The following is a 21,378-nucleotide window of genomic DNA, read 5'->3' as shown; positions in this document are numbered from 1 at the left end:
TGAATCTCATGTTTCTGTGCAACACTGGTGGACAGTGTGGACAATGGTGGAATCACTCATGACCTCAGAGGTGAGACAGTAACACACACAGACTCCATTATTCATTAACACACTTCAAGCAGATTTATTTTAATGAACATTTAGGTTTACTTTGCTTGCTTTCATCCTGTAATTGCTTATTCGGTATCCTTAGTGAAATACTGAACAACTTTTCCTAAGCTGAAATAGCCCCTGAACATAGTAAATTTTCCTTTTCCTCCCTGAACATAGTAAGTTTTCCTTTTCCTCTTAAAATACAGACAAACCAAAGAAGAGTATCTTTAAGGAGTTAGAATCTGTAGGACTAGAAGCAACATCTTATGACATTTCACACACCACATCAGATCCAAAACTGTTGCAACTAACATCACATAAGGACAGTTCTACAACTAGTAACTTTGCTGACATTCTGCTCTATACTTGCTTTTGATAGAAATCCATCTTTGCACATTTCCACATACTTCTCAAATAATCAGCCTGCATCTTTTAATTAATAATAGAAAATGGATCCTGGACCTCAGAACACATGTCATACCAATCCCTAGGCAACGTGAGCCATAATAGTAGAGTATCCAAAAACCTCCACAGAGGGGGAAAAGAGGTGCATAGGAGATGAAAATTAAGATCTCCAAAGAAAGAAAAAGAAAATACACATAGTTTTAAAATGTGCTTACTGACTATAGTTTATTTTGGCTCACAGTGGGTTGTAGGTTTATGATTATTGCAGGTGTCTATGAAGGCTGTGGCAAGCAGCTGCAGTCAGGACTGGTGCGTGTTAAAAACGGCACGTAGAAAAACCTGTTCCTTGCCTGCCTGCAGCCTCCACTCTGGCCAGAGAAATCACTTGCAGGCACAGATTAACTTCACAAAGGGATCTGAATTACACTCTCTCTCAGTTGCCTAGAAGATTAATAACACATTAACATCTCGGGCAGTTAGCAGGAAGCATTAACTTCGATCTGATGAAGCTGGGCATACTGCAGAACAAGAAAAAATAGGGCACAGAAGTAGCTCACCTTTAGGACTTCCTCAGAGACATCTTTCTGTAGCTCTTCCAAGAACAATAAAAATTCAGTTTCTCTCTGAAGAGCGACTGGAACAGTTCTCTGACACCATATAAGAATGGGAAATATATTAGCATATAAACATAATCATAGCTATTTCATTAACACTTCGAGGCAGATGAAGTATCTCTCTTAAGTAACCTAATGCTCAATTAAAGGCTATTCCAGTCAGGTTCTGCTCTCACACCAGTTGATTTTATTTATTCATACGTTTGGAAGCAGACTTCATCAAGAATCACAAAACCATCAATTCCTCAGAATGTAAAGAAAAAATGCAAGTCTAAGTAGTGCCAAGGACAAATTACTTTTAAAAAGAAGTATGCACATCCCTCACCATCTAAATCTTATAAAGAATTATCTGATGCCTGAGCTATTTAATCTTTAATGTAAGAGAGGTGCTGCACAAATGCAGAAGTTGATATACTCCTGATTTTCATTTATATGAATGTGAAAAGCTAAAATGTTAACTTCTAATACCTTTAAAAAAAAAATAGTTTTTCTCTTCAGTCTGAATATTACAGTTCTTTCTGGATAAATTTGTTAAATGCAAAAGCAATGCATGTCTCCAGACACCTTGCGAACTTAATTCCAGGAAACATGGGAAAGCCTACATTTAAATAAGTAACTAGGGAGATACTCTGCACTTGGAAGTCAGAGCTATAAAGTGCATTTGGAAGTCATCAAGATGTTTCTGTACCTGATTCATGGCAAGCCATTTTTCCAGCACAAGAAGCCAAAGCCATGCAGCTCTTGATGGGCTAGAATTCTGTCCCCATCTGCAAAAGCAAGGAGCATATACAGTGTATTATACAAGGCTGTCTCCATATCCAAGACCCAGGAAAACACTGTCAGAGATCATTTTGATTTTGTATTTCTTTGAGTAAGATAAAAATAAACACAAGTAAGTAGCCAAAGACAAAGGAAAAAAATGCAGAGAAACCAGAATATTGGTGTTCTTGCATATCAACTCAGTGACTTCTGCTGTGCAAGTAACTGCTTTTAGATAGGCCAAATACTACTGGCCTAGTTCCTCAAAACAAAGAAATCTAGTTCTGGTCCAAAGTTCAGTCTGTACAGCTCTCTTTGAGCACTTCAGCAGATTTCGTTGAAATGTGACCACTTGCCAAACACTGCTATTTCCTGTTCTGCCTATTTCTACCAAAAAAATGAAGCCAAATTTTAGGTCACAGCACCCAAATGCAGCTCTATATCCAAATTAAAAGTGAAACAATGTACTAATTAAACAAAGAATCCTTCTAATTTCCATCAGCATTTCACATCTTCCAGTACTTCAACACCCTAAAGCCTACACAGCTGGGAACATATTCAGTACTGTCAAAGGGACCAGAAAAAGGAGAAACCACAATATTGCTTTCTGTCCTTTAAAAATCTCAACACTACTAACAAAAGCCTTTAAATGTGATAGCCTAGCTATTAAAGATCAAAAGATTGAAAATTCGTATGTCTCATGTGGCTGTTAGCAATATTCATCTAACCATGAGTACACCTTCTCCCAGACTCCTTCAGCTGCTGTCAGTGTAAATTGTTTCTTAGAACCTTTACTGAAACGTTACACAAACTTTAATGTGAAGAAGTACGATCATCTGATTAAACTGGGGGAATACCAATATTTCCTGACGTGCTAGAAAGTCACCCTTCATATACACCTAACTGAAAAAATAAAAAGTAAGAGAGAAAATGTAACTGGGATTGAGTAAAACCGACGCCATTCCAAAATAAAGTGTGAGAGAAACAAGAAATCAACAGCATAATTTGAACTTCTTAGAATTGCAGTTTTAGAAATTAGGAGATTTTTCAAGAGTTGGAAACAAGATTACATTTCAAATAACTACACCACTGATCTTGGTGGTTACATTTCTAAACTAACCAAAGCTCCGTGTCACAGAAATGTAATTTCAAGACATGGTCCCTCTCCCTCAGTAAAGTCTGACAAAATCAGCTCTGAAATGCTTCCAAGTAGTTTTAAGCTTGTATCAATCACCATTTCAGCTACGTAAATGAACACAACTCCTTATCCCGGTGGGATGGGCAGCCTGCTAAGCTCTTGGTCAGTGATAAGACATCAAAGTTCAGAGAACAGCATCACAAGACACCTCAGCACTGAAGCGCTACTTCCCTGATTCTACCTGTCTCCCACAGCCAGCACTAAGCCAATTGCTCCTCCCCATTTCACGTTCAAGTCTACGGAACCAGAGCAGTACCTTACTTACCTTACCCCCACGGGGCAAGCCACAAGAGCCTGAAGAATTGCCTCCACCTTCCCGGGGCCGTCCCCGTGCCACCGGCTCAGCTGGGGCACGCAGGCCTGTGCAAGCTGCCAGTGCCCACGCCGTACGCACTCACAGAAAAACCCGAAAAGACGCTCCAGAGAATCTGCTTCTTCATTCCCAAAAGAATACATCTTCCCGGGACGACGGGAAGACCCGGGACGGGGTGACACACACGAGGGCGATGCCGCGCTCCCTGGCGGGGCACGGCGCGGCCCCGGCGGCGCTGGGCTCTACAGCACCGCCCCGGCACCGCCGCCCCGCGCCGCCGCCATCTTGGGCACCGCCTCAGCTGACCGCGCCGCCGGCCCGGCACGCGGGCAAGGCGGCCGCCCATTGGCCGAGCCGGGGCGGAATGTAAATAAAGCGCCATGTTTGTTTGGGGCGCCTGACGCCGCCGCCAGGGCCCGGGCAGAGCAGGCCCCGCCCCCCACTGACCACGCCTGGCCCCGCCCACACACCGGCCCCGCCCTTTGTTGGTGCCTGGCGACGCTCTGATTGGCTCCTGCCCGAAGCCCCGCCCCTTGGGCGGACGCGCGGGTCCGTGACGGGGCGGGGGCCGGCTGAGGCGGAGGAGTTGGTGCGGCGTGGTGTGGGTGCCGGGGTACTCGTAAATACATCCACACTCAGTCGCAGAGGTGCACGTACAGGGCTACGTGTGTGTGTGTGTGCGACTATATGTACCCATAGCTGTATGACCCTGTACATATACTTCACTCTGGTACATATATATATATATATATATATATATATGTATATGTGTGTGTATATATATATATGTATATATGTATATATACACCCCTATACATATATACAAATACAGATCTATATACACATCTACAGTATATACAGTGTATATATAGGTGTACATATATATAGGATGTACAGACCTACATGTGGGTGTATATATAAGGCTGTAAATTGTATATAAATACATATATGTATACACACATGTAGTTATGCATTTGAGAGAGGCGAGAGTTGGTCTCAATAAATAAATGACGTGGGGTTTGTACGTATTACATACACAAGTATGCGTATGTAGCACGGAGTACCTTAGGAGTGGGCTGTGCACAGTGCCCCGGAGCGTTCAGTACCCGTGTGCAATGTGCGGGCACGGCTCCGGGCACCGCTCCCCGGGCACCGCTCCCCGGGCACCGCTCCCCGGGCACCGCTCCCCGGGCGCTCCCGTGCGGGGCGCCGGGCGGCCCCTGCCCTCCCTCCGCGCCATTTGTGAGCCTCCCCCACAAGGGACCAGGCGCAGAGGGAGTGACTCAGCTGCGGGGCTGGGTGGTGTCCAGCCAGTGTTTGGCAGAGATAAGACCCCCCCCTCGACATCCTCCCTTTATTCTGGGCTTTTTGTTTGCTTTTGTCCTGACACGCAAAACAAAAGCTCCTCCGGGGACTGCAGCGGCGAGGCAAGTGTAAGAGATGACAGAGGAGAGGTGTGCCAAAGTAAGTGACCAAGTCAGTCCCCAGGGCTCCTGAATGGAAAATACGGGATGGGAGCTGTGCCATATGCATATGGTGGGACCCACCCATAAACTCTGCAAGAAGCTTGCAGGAGTTTCTGCCATTACTTCCTTCATCTTCCCGAGTATTTCTCACGCGTATGGTTAACTAGGTGTCCACAGATAAATGTGTGTGGGCAGTCACGCCTCCAAATTTTCTCCAGCCACGCTGGATGAACTGTAACTCTTGAGACCATGTGGTCATCATTTGTTCTATTCAGTTCTGATATCCTGTACCTTTAGTGATGATAGTTATTATGGTGCGCCTCTGCACAAACAATCTCTCAATGTGCATTTTCAACTTGGGGTAGTATTTTGTATTTTGTCTTTAGGCAAGGAAGAAGGTTTAGTGGGACATGAGACCTCTGTGAGCATGAACATTTATCCTGAGATCTTTTTTGCTTATTACCCGCTTTCTAATTGCCCTATCCAGTTTAAAGTATCTCCCTACAGTCAGATTCTTGACAAGCAGTTTCCTTACGTAAAACATATCAAGTGCTTGATGCATTTCTTTTGTTACAAAGTTCAAAATATACTTGCTGGAGTCACCTGTACAACTCCCGCAAGAGTAAATTTATATCACTAGCAATTTATTAATACTGCTGTCACTTTTGAAGGTAAATTTCAAAATTATTCTTCCACTATTGACCTTGTTAGGGATTAGAGGTTTATTAATATATCTGTGAAGCTCTAAAGGTAACTGGATGTGAATATCCAAGTGGGAAAATAAACTGTATAAGGTCATCATAGCAGAAGACACAAGTAGTATAATAAAATTAGGAAATGAGGTACAGGCAAAACATTTTTTATCTTGAATTTGTGTGCATATATTGTGCAGGTCTTCTAGCAAAACTGTCTGAATTTTTACCTTGGAACACAGGAATGATAAAGCTCTTTTTATCTCAAACCAGGTCTGCTGTGCATTGCCTTGGAATATTATCAGTGTTACGCAAGTTGCTAATAACATTTAGTGTTTTATAGCAGCTTCTTTCTAAGTGAATCTGCATGGGGGGTGATTACATGCTGCACTGTAGCATTCTGACATTTCCATTTTAAAACCGTTTCTGAAAATGAGCCTCAAAACATCCCTATCAATTGTTTCCAAGGTCTCTCTCTATAATATTTCCACGTCAGCTATGGCCTGTATTAGTTCTTCTGCTGACCATCAAAGCTGTTAGAGAATTGCTTGGAAAAAGCAAATGTAGCTCAAATCTTTGGGTACAGCTTGCAACTACAGGTCTCTGTGAATAGGACAAAAGCAGATCACCAAGAAGCTATTTTTTGCCTCTGAAGAAGTGTGACTTTTCAAAGTCACTGTCACAAGAGGACTGGGATTGCCTGTGAGGATGTGGTCAACATGCAGTGGCAGGGCAGCATCTATGCTGCTTGTACAGTGCAGGACAGAGGCTGCCTGGCCTGGTGTAAGGCCTGATGGTGCCAAGTTAGCCCACCAAAATCTGGTAGCAAATTTGAGGTGGCAGGACAGAGTAGGTTCAAACAGAGTCTGCACCACACATCATGCTGCCACAAAGCTTTTTTTCATCCACTGCAACTAGAGCAACTGGAGTGCTGTTACCAGATTTATAGTGTCATCAGAGTGCAAGAAGTACTTTGAGCTGGAAACACTTGAAAGTTCTTTTGTACATATAAAAATAAACCCAAGTCATATCAGGTGATCAAAGCACCTGTTAAAGCTGGTTTACCCACAGCATGACCCACTGAAGCCATTTTCACTGTTCCCTGCAGGTGGAGCAGTATGTTGGTGAAATTAAAGGTGGCCTGAGACCAACCATGAAACTCACAGTCATAGGCATGGTACATTCCAAACCCAAGAGGTAGGTGAAGGGACTGCTGGGGGCTTCACCCTGTTACACACGCTCCTACTTTTCTTCTAAATCGGACACTTTTCTTGGAGGGATGTGCTCTTTGAAGGAAGAAAGTCAAACAAATTAACAATTTATGGCCTTATTTAATTTTCCTGCACTCAGACTAAGATTAAAAGGTCAGGGAGGAGTTCACTGTTCAGCCTTTCTGACTGCCCTGACAAGATTTTCTACTCCTTGCCCTTATCTAATGTGAACTGGAGGGAACACAAAAGTGGCATTTCTCCGTCAGGAAGATGTGTAATTCTCAACCTGAATCTTGGTTGTCTGCGGGGGGTTGGAATCAACACCATTTAAAAACCAGTTTTGGCACAGGAGCTGGAGGTTCATTGCTGTCTTTTATCAGGATAACAGCAACTATGCTCATCATTACACTTTTTTTGCATGTACAGCTATCAGCTCCACTGCTTCCACTGGTGAAGAGTATGCCAAGGTTTCTTTTAGGACGCAAATGAGTACATGTTGAAGGGTTTTATTTCAGTCAAGACAGAGGGAAAGCAACATCAGAAATCACTAGCATTCTACTGGGTACTGGGGCAGGAAACAAAGACCAGCCGGGTCTCATTCCTTTCTCCAGCTTCTAAGCCTGTAGAAGTCCTGTGTTTCAGTCTGACATGAAACCAACAGCTATCTCTAGTCTCTATAAACATCTGCCACGTTCACCATGTCCTTTCATATTTCTGAAAGTTCCAGTCATTTAATAGATCTTTTTTCAGCTTTTCAGTGGCTCTGCTCTGTGATCCAGTGGATGCCAACAAAGATGTTGGGCTGTTATTTACAGTTAACTTCAGTGAGAAATCCATCACCCGAAATGCACGAATTGCTGGGAAATGGGGAAGAGAAGAGAAGACTATTCCCTACTTTCCATTTACAGCAGGCGACACGTTCAAGGTAATTTTTCAGGTACTATGAATAGGGTAGAGAAAAGGAGGGGAGAAAAGCTGAAGGCTATGTATACAACCACAAACAGCCAGCCACTGACATTGCCAGGTTAACTAGTCTAGTGTGGCACAGACAGCAACAGTTCAACACCTGATGGGAAAGAGGCATCCCTTTCTCTAACCATAGTGAGAATACCCAGTGGAGCTTTGCAGTATCATCTCAGCAGAGGGTAGATTATTTATTAGCGGCATTTCAGAAGAACTGGTAGACTTTGTGCTTCGCTATCCCCGTAACATTTAGTTCTAAGTCCATGCTGTTGAAATCAGCCCTGCTGCTAATCTCTAACACCATTCTCTGTCCTTTTCCACTGCAGATGGAGCTCTTATGTGAACACCAGCAAATACGAGTCTTGCTTGATGGACGGCAGCTCTGTGACTTCACTCACCGCATTCAGCCTCTGAGCTTAGTGAAAGCTTTGCGGATCTCAGGGGACATCAAGCTTACCAAAGTGGCTTGAAAAAACGATCAGGATATCACCAGAGGACAGAGGAAAATGTACTGCCTCTTGTCTCAGACATGTTTTGTCTTTTTCCTTTGGCTGATTCTGGAGAGTGGGTCTTCTTAATTCACTGATGTGTTTGAGATACACACTTTTTTCCCCCATACACACTCACAGCAATTGCAGAGCTACGGCTGGTCTGGATAAATCTTAAAGCCTTTGCTGAGATACACTTCTGGCCTCCCAAATGGCAAGATTTATGATGTTATGCAGTATCTCACATCCTTTTGGCTCCTTACCCCCTCAGGTATGCCAGGTGACAGAGCTCAGCCCTCTGTGGTGGCTGTTGTTAGCTTTGTGACTAGAACTGGGCATTGTGTAGGTGGTGGGTCTGAGAAAAGAGAAGCAGGAGATTTTCTTATAAATGAATAAGGGAGTCTGGTGGGCCCCAGCAAGGCTCACATTATCAGGGGAGAATTGCTTTTTCTGGAAGCTCTGCTCAATCAGCACAAAACCATCTGTGCCTTCCAGCAGAGAGCAATAAATGCCTTACCTGCCTTACCCTGTCTCTTCCAGGCAGCTTTTCCAGAATAAAAGGTTTTGACAGCTGTGGATTTCACAGTCTTCTCTGGACCAGCCCTAGGAAATGGTATCTGCAGCTGAATCTGCCCTGCCCATTCTTGTTCTTGCATATAATTAAAACTGTACCTTTGCTGGCAAATTTCTTTACATGCTCTCTTAAATATTTGAATGCATGTAAGTGTTGTGCTGTTATTTTGTTGCTGTAGCTTCTGGGGAGAATCCTAAATGCATGCCTATTTTAACAAATAAACAAGCATGTATCATGTTCTGCCTTTGTGATGAAAGGACTTCTTTTCAGTACACAACTCAGAGAACAAAACATCTATATAGAAATGAATCTGTGGATAGAGGGTTATCAAATTCCTCTATGACTTCAGGGAAGATACAGAGCATGCTGCCTTTTTGAAGGCTCTGCAGAATCTGTCTGTCAGATACAGGTACTCAGATAAAACAAGAAATTTTATGAAAACATTGTATCAGCAGGCTGAGTGCATGCTTGAAGAATTTCCTACATTCCATTTTACTCTCTGGTGTCTTAGTTTACATATAAATCTAAAATTATAGTGTACTAAACCATTATTTTTCATATATTCAAACTGCCCTCTGAGAAAAATCACATCTCTAAAAAGCACAGGATATTCAAATGCACTTTTTTGGGTTTTTTTTTTTTTTTTTTTGTATTTAATGATATCAAAGACAAGGATAGTAGACAATGGAAAAAATAATGACTTAAGATAGAAAAAGCAATAGTGAGGACTGCTACTATAGTTCTCTGTCCAAATGGTGCTCCAACATAAATGGACTTATGGTAATTATCAGAAGGAAAAGTCTTGCTTTTATGGCTGAGGAATTTCTTCCAACATATTCAATACCAGAAATTGTCTGGAACTTCCACTGGTCTGATTTGATACTCAGGATCCTGTTTTGATGTGGGACATTACCAGCATAAGAGTAATCTATATGAGTGAGGAGCAAGATAATTTGTTCTTTTCCAGTCTAACAGAGAAGTAAATAGTAGAGCAGATGGATGGACAGACAGACCCCTTGTTTGTTTTGCAATGCATATTATCCTGGCAGCTGGGTTGTGGCTTAGCACAAAATTTGTGTGGTATGCCAAGAAAGGCAGCCTCAGACACCAGCACCTTTCATGACTTAGACGTTTCAGCCTTAACTAGCTACGTTTATGAGCCCCTTTATAAAGGGGAAAGGAGCAAGACAATTCTGCTTTAAGATAAAGCACAACCTGGATCTGTCAGACATAGACTGAATACTTGTACAAAAGATCCTTTTCTTCCATCTTGGAATATCTTGTTGTTTCTTCGAAAAGCCCCATTTGTCTGTATCCACCTGTTCTGGTCCCTTGGTTAGATGGTAAATTCAAGATGGGGGAATTATTCTGGATCTACTTGATTTGGTCTGCATGGTCTGCCAGGAACTGGTAGGTGCTATGGTGATTCAAATAATGAACATTGACTATCAAAAGAAAAACAACACTCCCAGACAATGAGAGCAGGAAGCTGGTCATAAATGTGGTTTGTCATTTGGCGTGGAGTCCACATTACTCATGTCAGCGGTTTGATTGCCTCAATCCACTGCACTCGCTCTGCCTTGGAGCTGGCCTGGATGTAATAATGAATGTCATTTTTGGTGATGATTTTGAAAAGGTTGCCTTGCACATTGCCCTTCACTCCTGCAGAGAAAAAAAACCAAAAAAACTGACAGATCAGGAGAGTGCACAGAGAAAATCTTTCTGGCAGATGTGAAGCTTCGTAGGGAAGAATTTGAATTTCGTGAATTAGGGAATCAAATCTTTCCTTTTTATTATGGGGGAGACATCTAAAGCTTTTGTGTCTTTGATTTCCCTCTTCAAAACCCCTGAAGTGTTCAAGGCCAGGCTGGATAGGGCTTTGAGCAAACAGGTTAAGTGGAAGTTGACCCTGTCTGTGGCAGGGGGATTGAAACTAAATGATCTTTGGGGTCTCTTCTAACCCAAACATTTGTTGATTCTATGATTCTATGAAAATATAGTATAGACACTCTTGCCATAGATTGTATGAACTACTGTGCACTCTACAACGTAGCTAAAATAGTCTCTGTTTAGGTGGAGACTATTACTTGAGTTATACAGTGGAATAATGAACCCCTACTATTTTGCATGGTAGATTAGATTTTCTCCTGCCCATAGCTAGATTCCTCTTAGCAAGGAGCTCTATTGTTCATCATGTGCCCCTACCCCCAGAACAAAGCTTTTTCAGACCTTCTCTTTAGAAAGATGTTCTGTATTTGATATCTACGCATTGTGCTTACTGTCATAAAATAAATTGCTTTAATAGCAGAAACACTTACCTATGAGGCTGAAGCTCTAGACAAATGCCTGAGCTAAGCCTATGCTCCAGCAGAACTGTTTTTTATTGCTGTCTTTATGTCTCCCTACATTTGGATTCTAGCAGGTCAGAAAGGAAAAGGTAATAGCATAAGTTGAGAGGATACGGAAATGGATGGCCTCAGAGGATGTCTCAAGACTTGGAGTTATACAACCCCCAAAAAGAAAGTGTTTTCTCTTTGTCTGTTAACTCTGGAATATTTATCAGTCTTAGGACTGTCTCAGAGGTCATATGACTAAGAAAAGCCCATATAAAGAGAACACCCAAGATACGTAGAAATAACACTAAAAAAAAAACCAGTCCCCTTTGGTGTGGACAACCCAGCAGTACAGGGATTTGTGACATGCCTCTTCCCTTGCTTGCAAAGGGAAATGGAAAGTCAGCCCACCTGTGCATACAAGCAGCCATAGATACAAACTCATACCCAAAGACTGTATTGCTACGGCATACATATAAATGTATGAAAGTTTAGAGGCTTGTGCTCACCTGCTGGGACTCCATTGTCCTCCAGAGCTGAGACAAGACAGCCACGAAGAGAGAATCCACCTACTGGCTTGTTATCTTCCTGCAAAGAAAAAGGAAACAAGGCATAGCTGGAAAATATCATCATTTCCCAGAGCACATGCATTACTTTTATGAAGTTGGAGACATAATGGCAGTTTTTCCAGGCATGAAATATCTATGTCACAAGAGAAATCAATTAGAACATGTAGTTAAAGGCATTACTATATTTTTTCAATCCCAGATGTTTCTCCAATGTAGCTGGGCATGGTGTAGATCAGTTAAAAGCACAAGGGTAGGCAATCACACTTCAAATGTATGTATGGTTTTATCAATATGTATGGTTTTATCAAAAAACAACATACTGAATTATATATATTTCTGTAAGTATTTAGCGTGCTGCTTTTCACTGAGACTGTATGAGAAAAATCTGGCTCTTTTCCCTAGTTGGCTGGCACTCTTGTTTCTTGCCTTCAGGTTCTGCAGTTTCAGCTTATAGCCATACAAGGATAATTTGCAGTGAAAAAAAAAAAAAAAAACATGAAGGAACAGGAAACAAAAAATGAGCTGGCTCCATAAGCTCTAAGTATGTTGTTTCTATTCTCTTTAAAAGTCCCATAAAGCATTTCTATATGTGTTCTTCTTGCAATCCTGTTTGGCTTTGTGGTACCCTAAGTATCAGAGTTGCTCACGTTGATTATTATATTCATGAACATAACTTCTACTTTTGATGAGAAAGTTTAAAACTGAGTAGTAGAAATTCCTATAAATACTTTGGCATTTAGAAGACCCTAAAAAATGCTGGGAAAAGGATGTAAAAAATCCCAATATCAGTATGATCCTCAGTGGGATTTCAGCCCAGAAAGATCACAACCGAGGAAGAAACCCTGCAGGACCATAGTCCCAGACAGCGAGAGTACAGCAAGGGACCAATCCCAAGAAGACTGCTGCTGCTTGGCTAAGGAAAAGGAATCTCACTGTGAAAAAGGACAGAAGATGCAGGGATACAAAATCCTACAAGGACAACCTCCTAGGGTAAGGCCAGAGAGGTCTAATTCCTGGAAACGGATAGAGGAGTCCAGAGTGACAGGAACATTTACAGCATAACTATATCTTCATTATAATGTTTATGTTTCTAAAAGGATTTCTGGGGATGGCAACTTCCCACTCACGTACCTTGGTGGGATCATAGTAGTGCAAGAAAGCAGGATCAGCTCTCAAAACAAATTTTCTCACCTTCCAGTTTTTCCTCTTGTGCCCCTGCAAAATGGAAGAATTAACATTACTACCTCCTGAAATGACCATTTTCCAACAGGCTGTAGGGGAGACATAAATAAGTACCAAAAAAGAGGTTCTGGACCCAACAGAGAAAAGTAATTCCTAACATCTTGTTAATTCCCATGACCTTCTGCTTATCTTTCTTCGTCATATGCTGACAATTCCTTCATCTCTTCCTTTCCTGTGTGAAGAACTAAGAAAGCATAGTGACAGGAACAAATGGTTGTATCCCTCATTCCTGCTTTTCATTTCAGATTAAATGTGGGTTTCAGATTAAAACCCCATGCTGTGTGTGCTCCAAAGGGGTTCTGTCAGGTCCTTTTGCATCTCTTTACTCTTTCACTGCTGCCAGGCCTGTGCCAGGCCCTGGAGCATCCCCTCTCCTGGAGGTTTGGTGCTGGGGCTCAGGGCCAGCCCGGGGCCGGGGCTCTGTGGGCTGTCCCTGGCTGCTGCTGCCCATGGGCAGGAGCTCCTGGGCAGCTCTCGTGTCCTGTGCTGATGGGGGCTGCCCTGCCAGCCTGTGGGGATCCTGCAACACCTTGCCAACCCTCATGGCGCCCTGGCAGCTGGAGGAGGGAGGGTTGGAAGCATCTGGTGACCCAGTTTGCACAACATTAAGGTTGGGGCTCTGGGTACAAGGCTTCAGAGTAAGAGTGTGGCCATGCACTGCAGGTAGGATTCCATTTGCAGGTGGCTATGTTATGCTTTGAAAGAGTGATTGACCCTCATCTTGCTCATAGCAAGCGTTGGAAACTACATCTTGCAGACCAAGGGTTAGATCTTGGAATCAGTTATTGCCAAAAGGTATTTGTGCCCAAAAAAAAAGTTTCACTACCACTAAAGCACCCATGTGTACATGATGGCTGCTCACAGGTAAATGTCCACTTCATACAAAGGTCAAGCTACTCAGCTTTGAAATTTGTCTGTTCACATCCTCACTGTTCACACTACCTGGATGGGATAGGTTAAACCACAGGAACGGTGGCTCTGCTTGGAAGTGGATGTAACAGCTCTGGTAGGATTTGGAGTCTTGTGTGGTACTTCTGCTTTTGATGCTGTTTTGTACCTTTCAGTATATGCTCAATATGTACAGAATATCCAATTAATCTTACCTGAGCAAGTTCCATAGTTCACTTCTTTATAACTGGATACTCTTAACTGCAATGCCTCATGTACTCACAGGCAAGTTACTTCTGCTAGGCACATCTCTGTAAGTCACATTCACCATTGTATAAGTCACATTTACTCTCTAAGAAACCCTAAGAGCTGTACTTTTTCTTGTTTCCTGAGGCAGGTTCCAAGACTATACTTACCTGTTTCACTAAGAATCCTTGCTTCACAATTGTGCCGCTTAATTCAGAGATGTTAAAATGGACCTCTTCCTTGGAATTAGTATTTTTCTTACTGCTCTCAGCCTGCAAATAGGGAAAAGACAGTTCCACATTTCTTTTTAATCTAAACAGACACTTAAGTACAAAATTCTGCATTTTTTCTCCATTTTATTTTCCTTAGCTGTTTTTAGCTTATATTTCCTGAGTAAATTCTACTCCATAGCTCTGCTGCTCAGCCTTGTAGGACCAAGATTCACAGGCAACAAATTACAGCTGTAAATCTGTACATGCTGGGTATAAGTGCTGTGGCCTTGAGCTGTAGCACAACTACAGCACTGCCTCCAATACATGCAGACACAGCACTGCACTCCAGGGACACACCTCTTTTAATGCCTAATTATGTAATTTGTAGTTCCTTCCATATCCATGTAGCTATTTGGCTCTAGCAAAAGTGCCAGTGTTAGTAATACTAAAAGACTAGAGTTGCTCCTTTGCATTTACTTTCTCAGCCTGCACATTTGCCTTTGCTTGCATGCTGTGCACCTGTACCCCACACCAAGTGTGTGATGAGGGCCAGAGGAGGTGCCTGTGTGGGCAGCTGCATCACTCACAAACATGTACAGCGCGGTGGAGTCGTCGAGAAACTTCTCCGAGGGGTCGCTGGAGCGCGTGGCCTCGGTGCTGCGCACTCCCACGGGCCTGATGAAGTTCTCATCCATCAGCATGGATGCCAAGGTGACGGCCTCGAATCGGGACACAGCAAAGCTGTTGGAGATGAGCCAGTCCACCAGGGCAGAACCTGCAGGAAGAAAGGCAGCTCTCATACCAAGACAGTGTGCTCTTCTGAGGGAAGGCAGATGGTCTCCTGACACACAGGTGGCAGAAACATTTTGGCACCATCCCAAAGATTGTCAGAGAAGTGCAAAGTTGACCAGAAGTCTGAGGTTCTAAGTGTGCTTCCATACATCCAAAGAGCAAGAGAGAAAGGTGTTGGAGAGCTTGGCTGCACTGCCAGGTTCCACTGGGCCAGAGCCTATCTCACTATTAAGGCAGTACAGTAGCTGCCTTGTCCCTGCAATGTGGCATATCAGATGTGAGGTGGCTCTTTGCCTGCCAGATGTACCTGTGAAGGTCTCTTTATATCTGTTGCCTTGATCCAAATTGCGGGTCAGCTTAATTCCAGTGCTGCTGTCATACATTCTCTCCACTATATTGCTGCAAATGAGAGCACAGCCAACATCAGCAGATTAGAGAGACAGGCAGAAATAGCTGTATACTTTTGTTAGTGCCAGGGATGTCCTCATGATTACCCACATAAAGATGGGAAGTATTCTAGCTACTCCCCCAGAAGCACTGTCCTAACTACATTCCAGGAAAACTTTATTTTCCCAATAGCAGCACTAAACAAGATGCCTCACAAAGTATCTTTCAATTCAGAGCACTGCAAACTGATCTATAGTCAGCCTGATTTACCTGTTCAACACAAATCAAATTAATGTAATTCTTTTGTTTCTTAATCAGTCTCCATTTCCTCTTTTTTAAGATGATGCACCCTAAAAATCCTAGTCTGGATTCCAGATATCAGCTTTGAAAACTCAGCAAAGGGCACAAAGCCACCACCCAGTGCTTCCCTGACGTTGCATCTTTTGAGGCAATAGATCTCCCCTGTGAGAACATTTGCTGCTGACTAGGGAAGGTATTCAAGCCAGCAGTGAGGTGCCTGTGCAGAACCTACATACTCCCAAAAGATGATGGCCAGGAAAAAGTGCATTCCCTGGCTAAAGTATGTGCAAACCTAGGACAGGGCAGCCAGTTCAGAGGTTCCTGGCCACACGGGAGCAGATCTGTGCAGAAAGGAGCTTCCCTTGACCCTCCCCATCCATCAACTCAGGCACTTTGCAACAACAGAAGGAGAGATCATATACACTTACTGGAGGCTGATATTTTCTAGCAGCTTGAAAGAATTCTTCATTCTGTGAAGTTCTTGTACCTGTACTGGATGACCAGCATGAATAGCTCCAGTGATGTCCAAAGCCCAAGAGTCACGTTCCTCCCTGGAGCAACATTCAAGGAAATAGTCTGTATTGGTTTTTGTCTTTAGTTTGATGAGTAGCTGTGGAGAAAGGACAAAGCAATAACATCATTTAGCTATTTTGCTCCTCTTGCATTTTGCTCTTTTTAGCAATGGCCCAAGTGACACAAATAAGTCTGACAGTGCATCCCACCCAAGCAGTTCAGAGCAGTTCTTGTTCAGAAGGATGGTGGGCACAAATCTGGGTTGGTTTTGGTGGGGCTTTTTCATTTGTTTTTGTTTGTTTGTCATTTGTGGGGGTTGTTTTGTTTTTGTGGTTTTTTTTTTTTTTTTTTGGTTTTTTTGGGGGGGTTGGTTTTTTTTTTTTTCTGGGTTTTTTTGGCTCTTCTATCCCACTCAAATCCCTGGGATTTATAAATGAGGTTTACATGCATGGAGCTCCTGGTACTTAGAAGAGAGCAGACCACACAGATACTCCCTACAGAAGAAATCTGCATTGCTGCTACCCATAGGAGAACAGAAAAACACAGGAGGAACATTTTCTTCCAGAGTCCTCTTGCTGAGAACTTCCTACAGCAGCAATATCCCATTGGTGAAGGAAAAAGGATTCTGATCTGGCTGCCTGGGAGCACCCCATGGATATCCAGGCTTTAAGACAACTACCACAGGTGATATTTCCCTTTTCCCCCACCCTCCTCAGGTTCTATTGGGTTGTTCATGTCCTCTCTCCACACACTGTTGGGATGATGCACTTACATTTTTTTCTCCTCACTGTGTGGTTCAGGAGTAGTGGTTGAGGTTGTTTTTTTGTTAATAGCTGACTCACATTTGGGCACAGGGAAGAGACACAAGGATGGATTCAGTGCTTGTCCTGTTACACTGCTAGAGGCAGCTTGCTTTTGGCTGTGCCTAATTCTGGAAGCACCCCAGTGGTATGGTTGCAGTAATCAAAGATGCCAGGAGGAGAGGAAAAGATAGGAAGAAGTTAGAAAATGAGTGACATAGAGAACAGATACATTTTCCCAGTCATACCGGTCTGTTCTCATATTCCAGGCATGGACAAGTAATAGTGCAGCCATCCAAAAGGATCCTGCCCTTTGGAGAAGGCTCCTTCTTGCCTCCTTCAATTTTGTAATACAGCAGCTTATCCTGAAGCAGGACGAACCATCTCACTTTCCAGTTACGAACAACATGTCCCTGGAGGGGAAGAAATCCACACAACCGATTGTAACACAAGCATTGAGAAATTACCATATTTTTTTCTTGGCTTCTTGTATGAAAAGAAGCACAACAAGTCATCATAAGTCCTCTTCTCCCTGAAATACACATTTAAAGTAACAAAATAGCAAAGCTCCATTGCTATAAAATCATAGAGGAATAGAAAAGTGCTGTGCTCTTTCTTCAGCCTGGAGAACTTTGCTGGCACAAATTGCTTCTTGTAAATGCTCACATGAATTATCCCAAAGAGCTGATGTTGGTGCACACCTGTCTGCTGACAGCACAGGCAGAAACAGGGCTAAATCCAAAATGTGTGAGAGCTCCTGGCAACCAGCTCCTCCTCTCTGGTGACCCTGAGTGGTGTCTTTTTCATTTTGATGTGGCTCTAGGTGCCAAGTGGTTTTGCAAGCACTTTGCTGGCTGAATTGGCTTTTCCTTACATCCCTCACTTACTGTTAATGAGAAGTTCATTTCAATCCCACCTGCCTCCAATCTGCTGGGCTAAAACATTCCCTGTGCTACTGTTTCCTATAAAGGAAATACGCTTTTTGATGACAAAAGACTAAATGAAGGCTGCTGTTGAATGCCTCATGGATTATATAATGCAGACAAATCCTCCTATTTTTCCTCTGTAAACAGCCCCCAGCTCTCTTCAGTCTGGTTAAAGGACAGCAAAGCCAGTGAGGGCTGGCACTGGCAGGCTTAGTCCTGTCTGATGGTGTCTGGTCCAGCTTTGCTGTGCAAGAAGCTGACTTGTGTTTCTACAGGGGATGGAGCGTTATAGCCAGCAGGCAAAGCAGGGGGTAAAGGAAGCTCTGACACCTGGGATAGGGTGGGCATGACTTGAAGAAAGAAACATGTAAGGTCCAGTTGTGGCATGAATCAAAGCTCGTTAGTTCTCTGTAAATAAAGGGGAAACCCAGCAATCTCCAAGTAAAGGTGGAGTAACAAGTCTCTAAAATCCAGGGCACTGTAGATCCAATGTTTTCTAGTCCATACTAAATACAATTTATCTATCTCAGGTTTGTTCTCTCCTTCCCTTTGTGTTCCTCAGGTTTTTTTTCACCTGTTGTAAAGTTACTTGGCCATTCTTCCTGTATGTTCTTTGCTAAGGCTCTATTCTTTCCTTCTACAAAATGTTCTCTTTTTTCAGGAGGTCACCTTACCTTTTTTTAATTTATCTTTACCTAATTTCACACATTCATTTTGTATTTATAATGCATTACAGTACATAATTTTTCCATTATTCTTCCATCCCATCCCATCCCATCCCATCCCATCCCATCCCATCCCATCCCATCCCATCCCATCCCATCCCATCCCATCCCATCCCATCCTCCTTTTTTCTCTGTGGATCCCCGGTTCCCTTGTCCCTCAGTTTCTTTTAGTCGCCCTCTTTGTGCTCTCCTTCCTGTCAAGCTGTGTATTTGGATGATGTTGTACAGACTGGCAGTCATAGCTCCATGTGCTGCCAATAACCTATTCCTCTCACACACTTGGTGCCTTGGCTTCCCATTTGAATTCAGCAGTCACTTAAGAGCCAAAAAGTACAGCTGTAGCCCAGGGAGGAGACTGGGAGCTGGGACTGCTCTGCCCTTGCTGCAGAAGGCAGGAAGGAGAATAGCCCCTTTTCCACACAGAGCTTCATCTGGCCAGTGTCTGGCCGGCCAATTGGCTGGGAGCCCTGCCAGGCAAACTCCTGACCAGGATTACCTTCATGTTAGCACCAGAAACACTGCCACGTACTGCACAAAAGCATTTCCCTAGGCGTGGCAAAGCTTTGAACAAAGCTCTCAATCACATTTTTTTCTGTGAAATCAAGGGCCATATTAATCATTGAGACAGGTTCTTGGTACTAAAAGCAGTTTATGCCCCTTGCTAAATTGCCTCCTTGTGTTCCAGCAATGATTGACTTGCTCCTATAGGGAGAAGGATTGGGAAGGTTGAAATCTTTTCACCATATTTTGGCTAGAATTTTCTAACAGCACTGCTTGAGGAGATTGGAAAAAAGAAGTTATTTCAAAAGCATTTTAAAGTTTGCATTATTTTGATCCCCTTCAAAAAGAATAATCTTTTCTCCATTCTCTCATATGAAATGGGAAACTCTGCACAGACATGTCACTGAAGAAGGCACGAGCTATCTTAACCGACCCAAAACTTCTCCTGTCTCTCCATCCTCCGACGGTGGCCGCCCGCTGCCGTGGGGGCGCTCCCTGCAGAGGTGTGTGAGAGATGCAGGCGTATTGGCTTTCTAACACCTGAGTAATCCTGATGGCTAATTCACCTTCCTCTGCAGAAATGCCAGCACAGGGAAGCTTGCGGGTGGGTAGTGGACAGCTGCAGCTCATGCAGCTCCCCTGGGAGGCACCTGCACAAAGCTGGAGGGGCTCCTTTCCCAGGAGCGGGCAGGAGCCCGTCCGGCCCAGCGCCCAACAGGCTCCCTGCCGTGAGCTCCGGCTCGCTCCCCTCCCTGCTCAGGAGCTGCTTCATGTCGGAGCAGAGCCGCTCGGAGGGGAAGCAGAGCACTCACCCGTTTGACGAGGAAGCCCTCCTTCAGCACTCCAGCTTCTTCCTCCATCGTGGCCGGCAGGGAACAGAGCAGAGCCCCCGCCGAGAATTAATTGCCTGAGCCCTGGCAGCCTGTCCCTCTGCACATGATTTGTTTAAGAAAGCTCATTTTTCCTTGCTCCCCTCCTCCAATGTGACGCACTCTCCCTCCCCTGTTTTTTTTTCCTCCCTCCCTACCTGTGAGACATTAGTTAAACAGCGAGCTGGCTCTGATGTATTACCTGCCCTCGGGGAAGTAAAACAAAGGGATGTCTAAAAAAGATCTTGAAAGAATTTCACAGAATTTAGTAAAGCAAAAAACCACCATCGAGCGAGCTAGCCAATACAAGCAGCTAGAAAATGACAAATCAGGTATTACATGGGAGAGGAAAGAAGAATTTAAAAACCACATTCCTCAAAACTTCAGACTAAATAACTACCACTTAAAATTTCTTATGTATCAAACCCATCTCTCAGGAGTTCTACAGATCAGCACAACTTGTAAGTGTAACATACAGGATATTATGATTACAAGGAGACTTTTACAAATCTTACAGTAACTTTTCACTAATTTTTTTTGCCCCCAAAGAAGCTCCAAAGCACCTAAGAATCTACTCTACTTTCAGTGACCACTTGGTATATAAACCAAGATTCTCAGCCTAATATCCTAAATCTCTACATAAGCAGGCTTTTAGTAAAGCAGCCTGATCCTTGAACACTGCAGTGACCTCTCGTACCTCCTGAATGCCTTGAAACAGAGTGCCTTTTGTGTCTAAATATAATCTTAGATGTTTATTGTATTTTTGAAGACTTTAGCCACAATGACAAATCTGTTTAATATGAAGAGAGTGCTGCTGTTCAGAAATAACAGCCTTTGCTGTACTGTCAGCAATCCACAACTCTCACTAAAATTAAGCTGATGTATGTGGGCAGAGCTATGGGCTGTGATAAGAAATACAAGGTAGAATATAGCAAATAAACAAAAGCACTCGTTGCTATGTAAAGAGTCCAGAGGTCAGTAAGACAAAGTGACTCCAATATAAAGGGGCACACTTTCATGCACCAAGGAAAAGGAACAAACAATTTCTTTATACATTTTTATATCTTTTAGCTAGGGATAGCAAGACACTGAAGAATTGAAACCAACATTGTGCTAGAGACAAGCCAGAGAAGAGTCCTGCAGAGGCCATGAGACTACAGTGGGTGACTAAACACTGCTGGAAGTTAGAAAAGTTGATTCTGTATAAAGAGAAAACATGCTGGCTGAGATTTCAAAAGCAGAAGTTACCTGTGTAGCTCCTACTGTACACCTTTTGCCTCTTGGGAAAAGGCAGGCAGC

General features: G+C 43.4%; 3 protein-coding genes across 4 annotated transcripts in view; 1 reads left to right on the top strand and 2 right to left on the bottom strand.

Annotated features, from left to right (window-relative positions):
- Positions 1-3,645, bottom strand: part of ZFYVE26 (zinc finger FYVE-type containing 26) — a 49,360-nt gene extending 45,715 nt beyond the window's left edge. For both annotated transcript variants that reach the window (XM_053944517.1, XM_053944518.1), the window contains exons 1-3: positions 3,335-3,645; positions 1,801-1,879; positions 1,056-1,145 (exon numbers count right to left, since the gene is read on the bottom strand). In XM_053944517.1, coding sequence (XP_053800492.1) covers positions 1,056-1,145; positions 1,801-1,879; positions 3,335-3,525 — 360 coding nt within the window. In that variant the 5' untranslated portion in view covers positions 3,526-3,645. The remainder of the gene's footprint in view (positions 1-1,055; positions 1,146-1,800; positions 1,880-3,334) is intronic.
- A 1,028-nt stretch (positions 3,646-4,673) lies between these two features.
- LOC128790067 (galectin-related protein A-like) lies at positions 4,674-8,198 on the top strand. Its single transcript, XM_053946516.1, has 4 exons — positions 4,674-4,846; positions 6,649-6,737; positions 7,502-7,676; positions 8,041-8,198. The coding sequence occupies exons 1-4, from the start codon at positions 4,823-4,825 to the stop codon at positions 8,182-8,184; spliced, it is 432 nt and encodes a 143-aa protein (XP_053802491.1). The 5' UTR covers positions 4,674-4,822; the 3' UTR covers positions 8,185-8,198.
- Positions 8,199-9,647: 1,449 nt separating this feature from the next.
- PLEK2 (pleckstrin 2) lies at positions 9,648-20,096 on the bottom strand. The gene is made up of 9 exons (XM_053946515.1): positions 20,023-20,096; positions 17,307-17,471; positions 16,174-16,355; positions 15,366-15,457; positions 14,854-15,041; positions 14,225-14,326; positions 12,810-12,893; positions 11,619-11,697; positions 9,648-10,438 (listed from the first exon to the last, which is right to left on the bottom strand). Exons 1-9 carry the CDS (start codon positions 20,068-20,070, stop codon positions 10,311-10,313), a joined length of 1,068 nt encoding a protein of 355 aa, XP_053802490.1. The 5' UTR covers positions 20,071-20,096; the 3' UTR covers positions 9,648-10,310.
- Positions 20,097-21,378: the final 1,282 nt, after the last annotated feature.

The sequence above is a fragment of the Vidua chalybeata genome, chromosome 6, assembly GCF_026979565.1.
Source record: "Vidua chalybeata isolate OUT-0048 chromosome 6, bVidCha1 merged haplotype, whole genome shotgun sequence".
Lineage (NCBI taxonomy): Eukaryota > Metazoa > Chordata > Aves > Passeriformes > Viduidae > Vidua > Vidua chalybeata.
This window is presented reverse-complemented; position numbering and strand designations above follow the sequence as displayed.

Coding starts and splice junctions, on each gene's coding strand:
- LOC128790067 (XM_053946516.1), top strand. CDS start 4,823: ATGACAGAGGAGAGGTGTGCCAAA. Junction 4,847..6,648: donor CAGAGGAGAGGTGTGCCAAA/GTAAGTGACCAA, acceptor TGTTCCCTGCAG/GTGGAGCAGTATGTTGGTGA. Junction 7,677..8,040: donor CAGCAGGCGACACGTTCAAG/GTAATTTTTCAG, acceptor TTTCCACTGCAG/ATGGAGCTCTTATGTGAACA.
- PLEK2 (XM_053946515.1), bottom strand. CDS start 20,070: ATGGAGGAAGAAGCTGGAGTGCTGAAGGAGGGCTTCCTCGTCAAACGG. Junction 16,356..17,306: donor TGGAATATGAGAACAGACCG/GTATGACTGGGA, acceptor CTTTCTCCACAG/CTACTCATCAAACTAAAGAC. Junction 15,458..16,173: donor CTAGAAAATATCAGCCTCCA/GTAAGTGTATAT, acceptor TCTCATTTGCAG/CAATATAGTGGAGAGAATGT.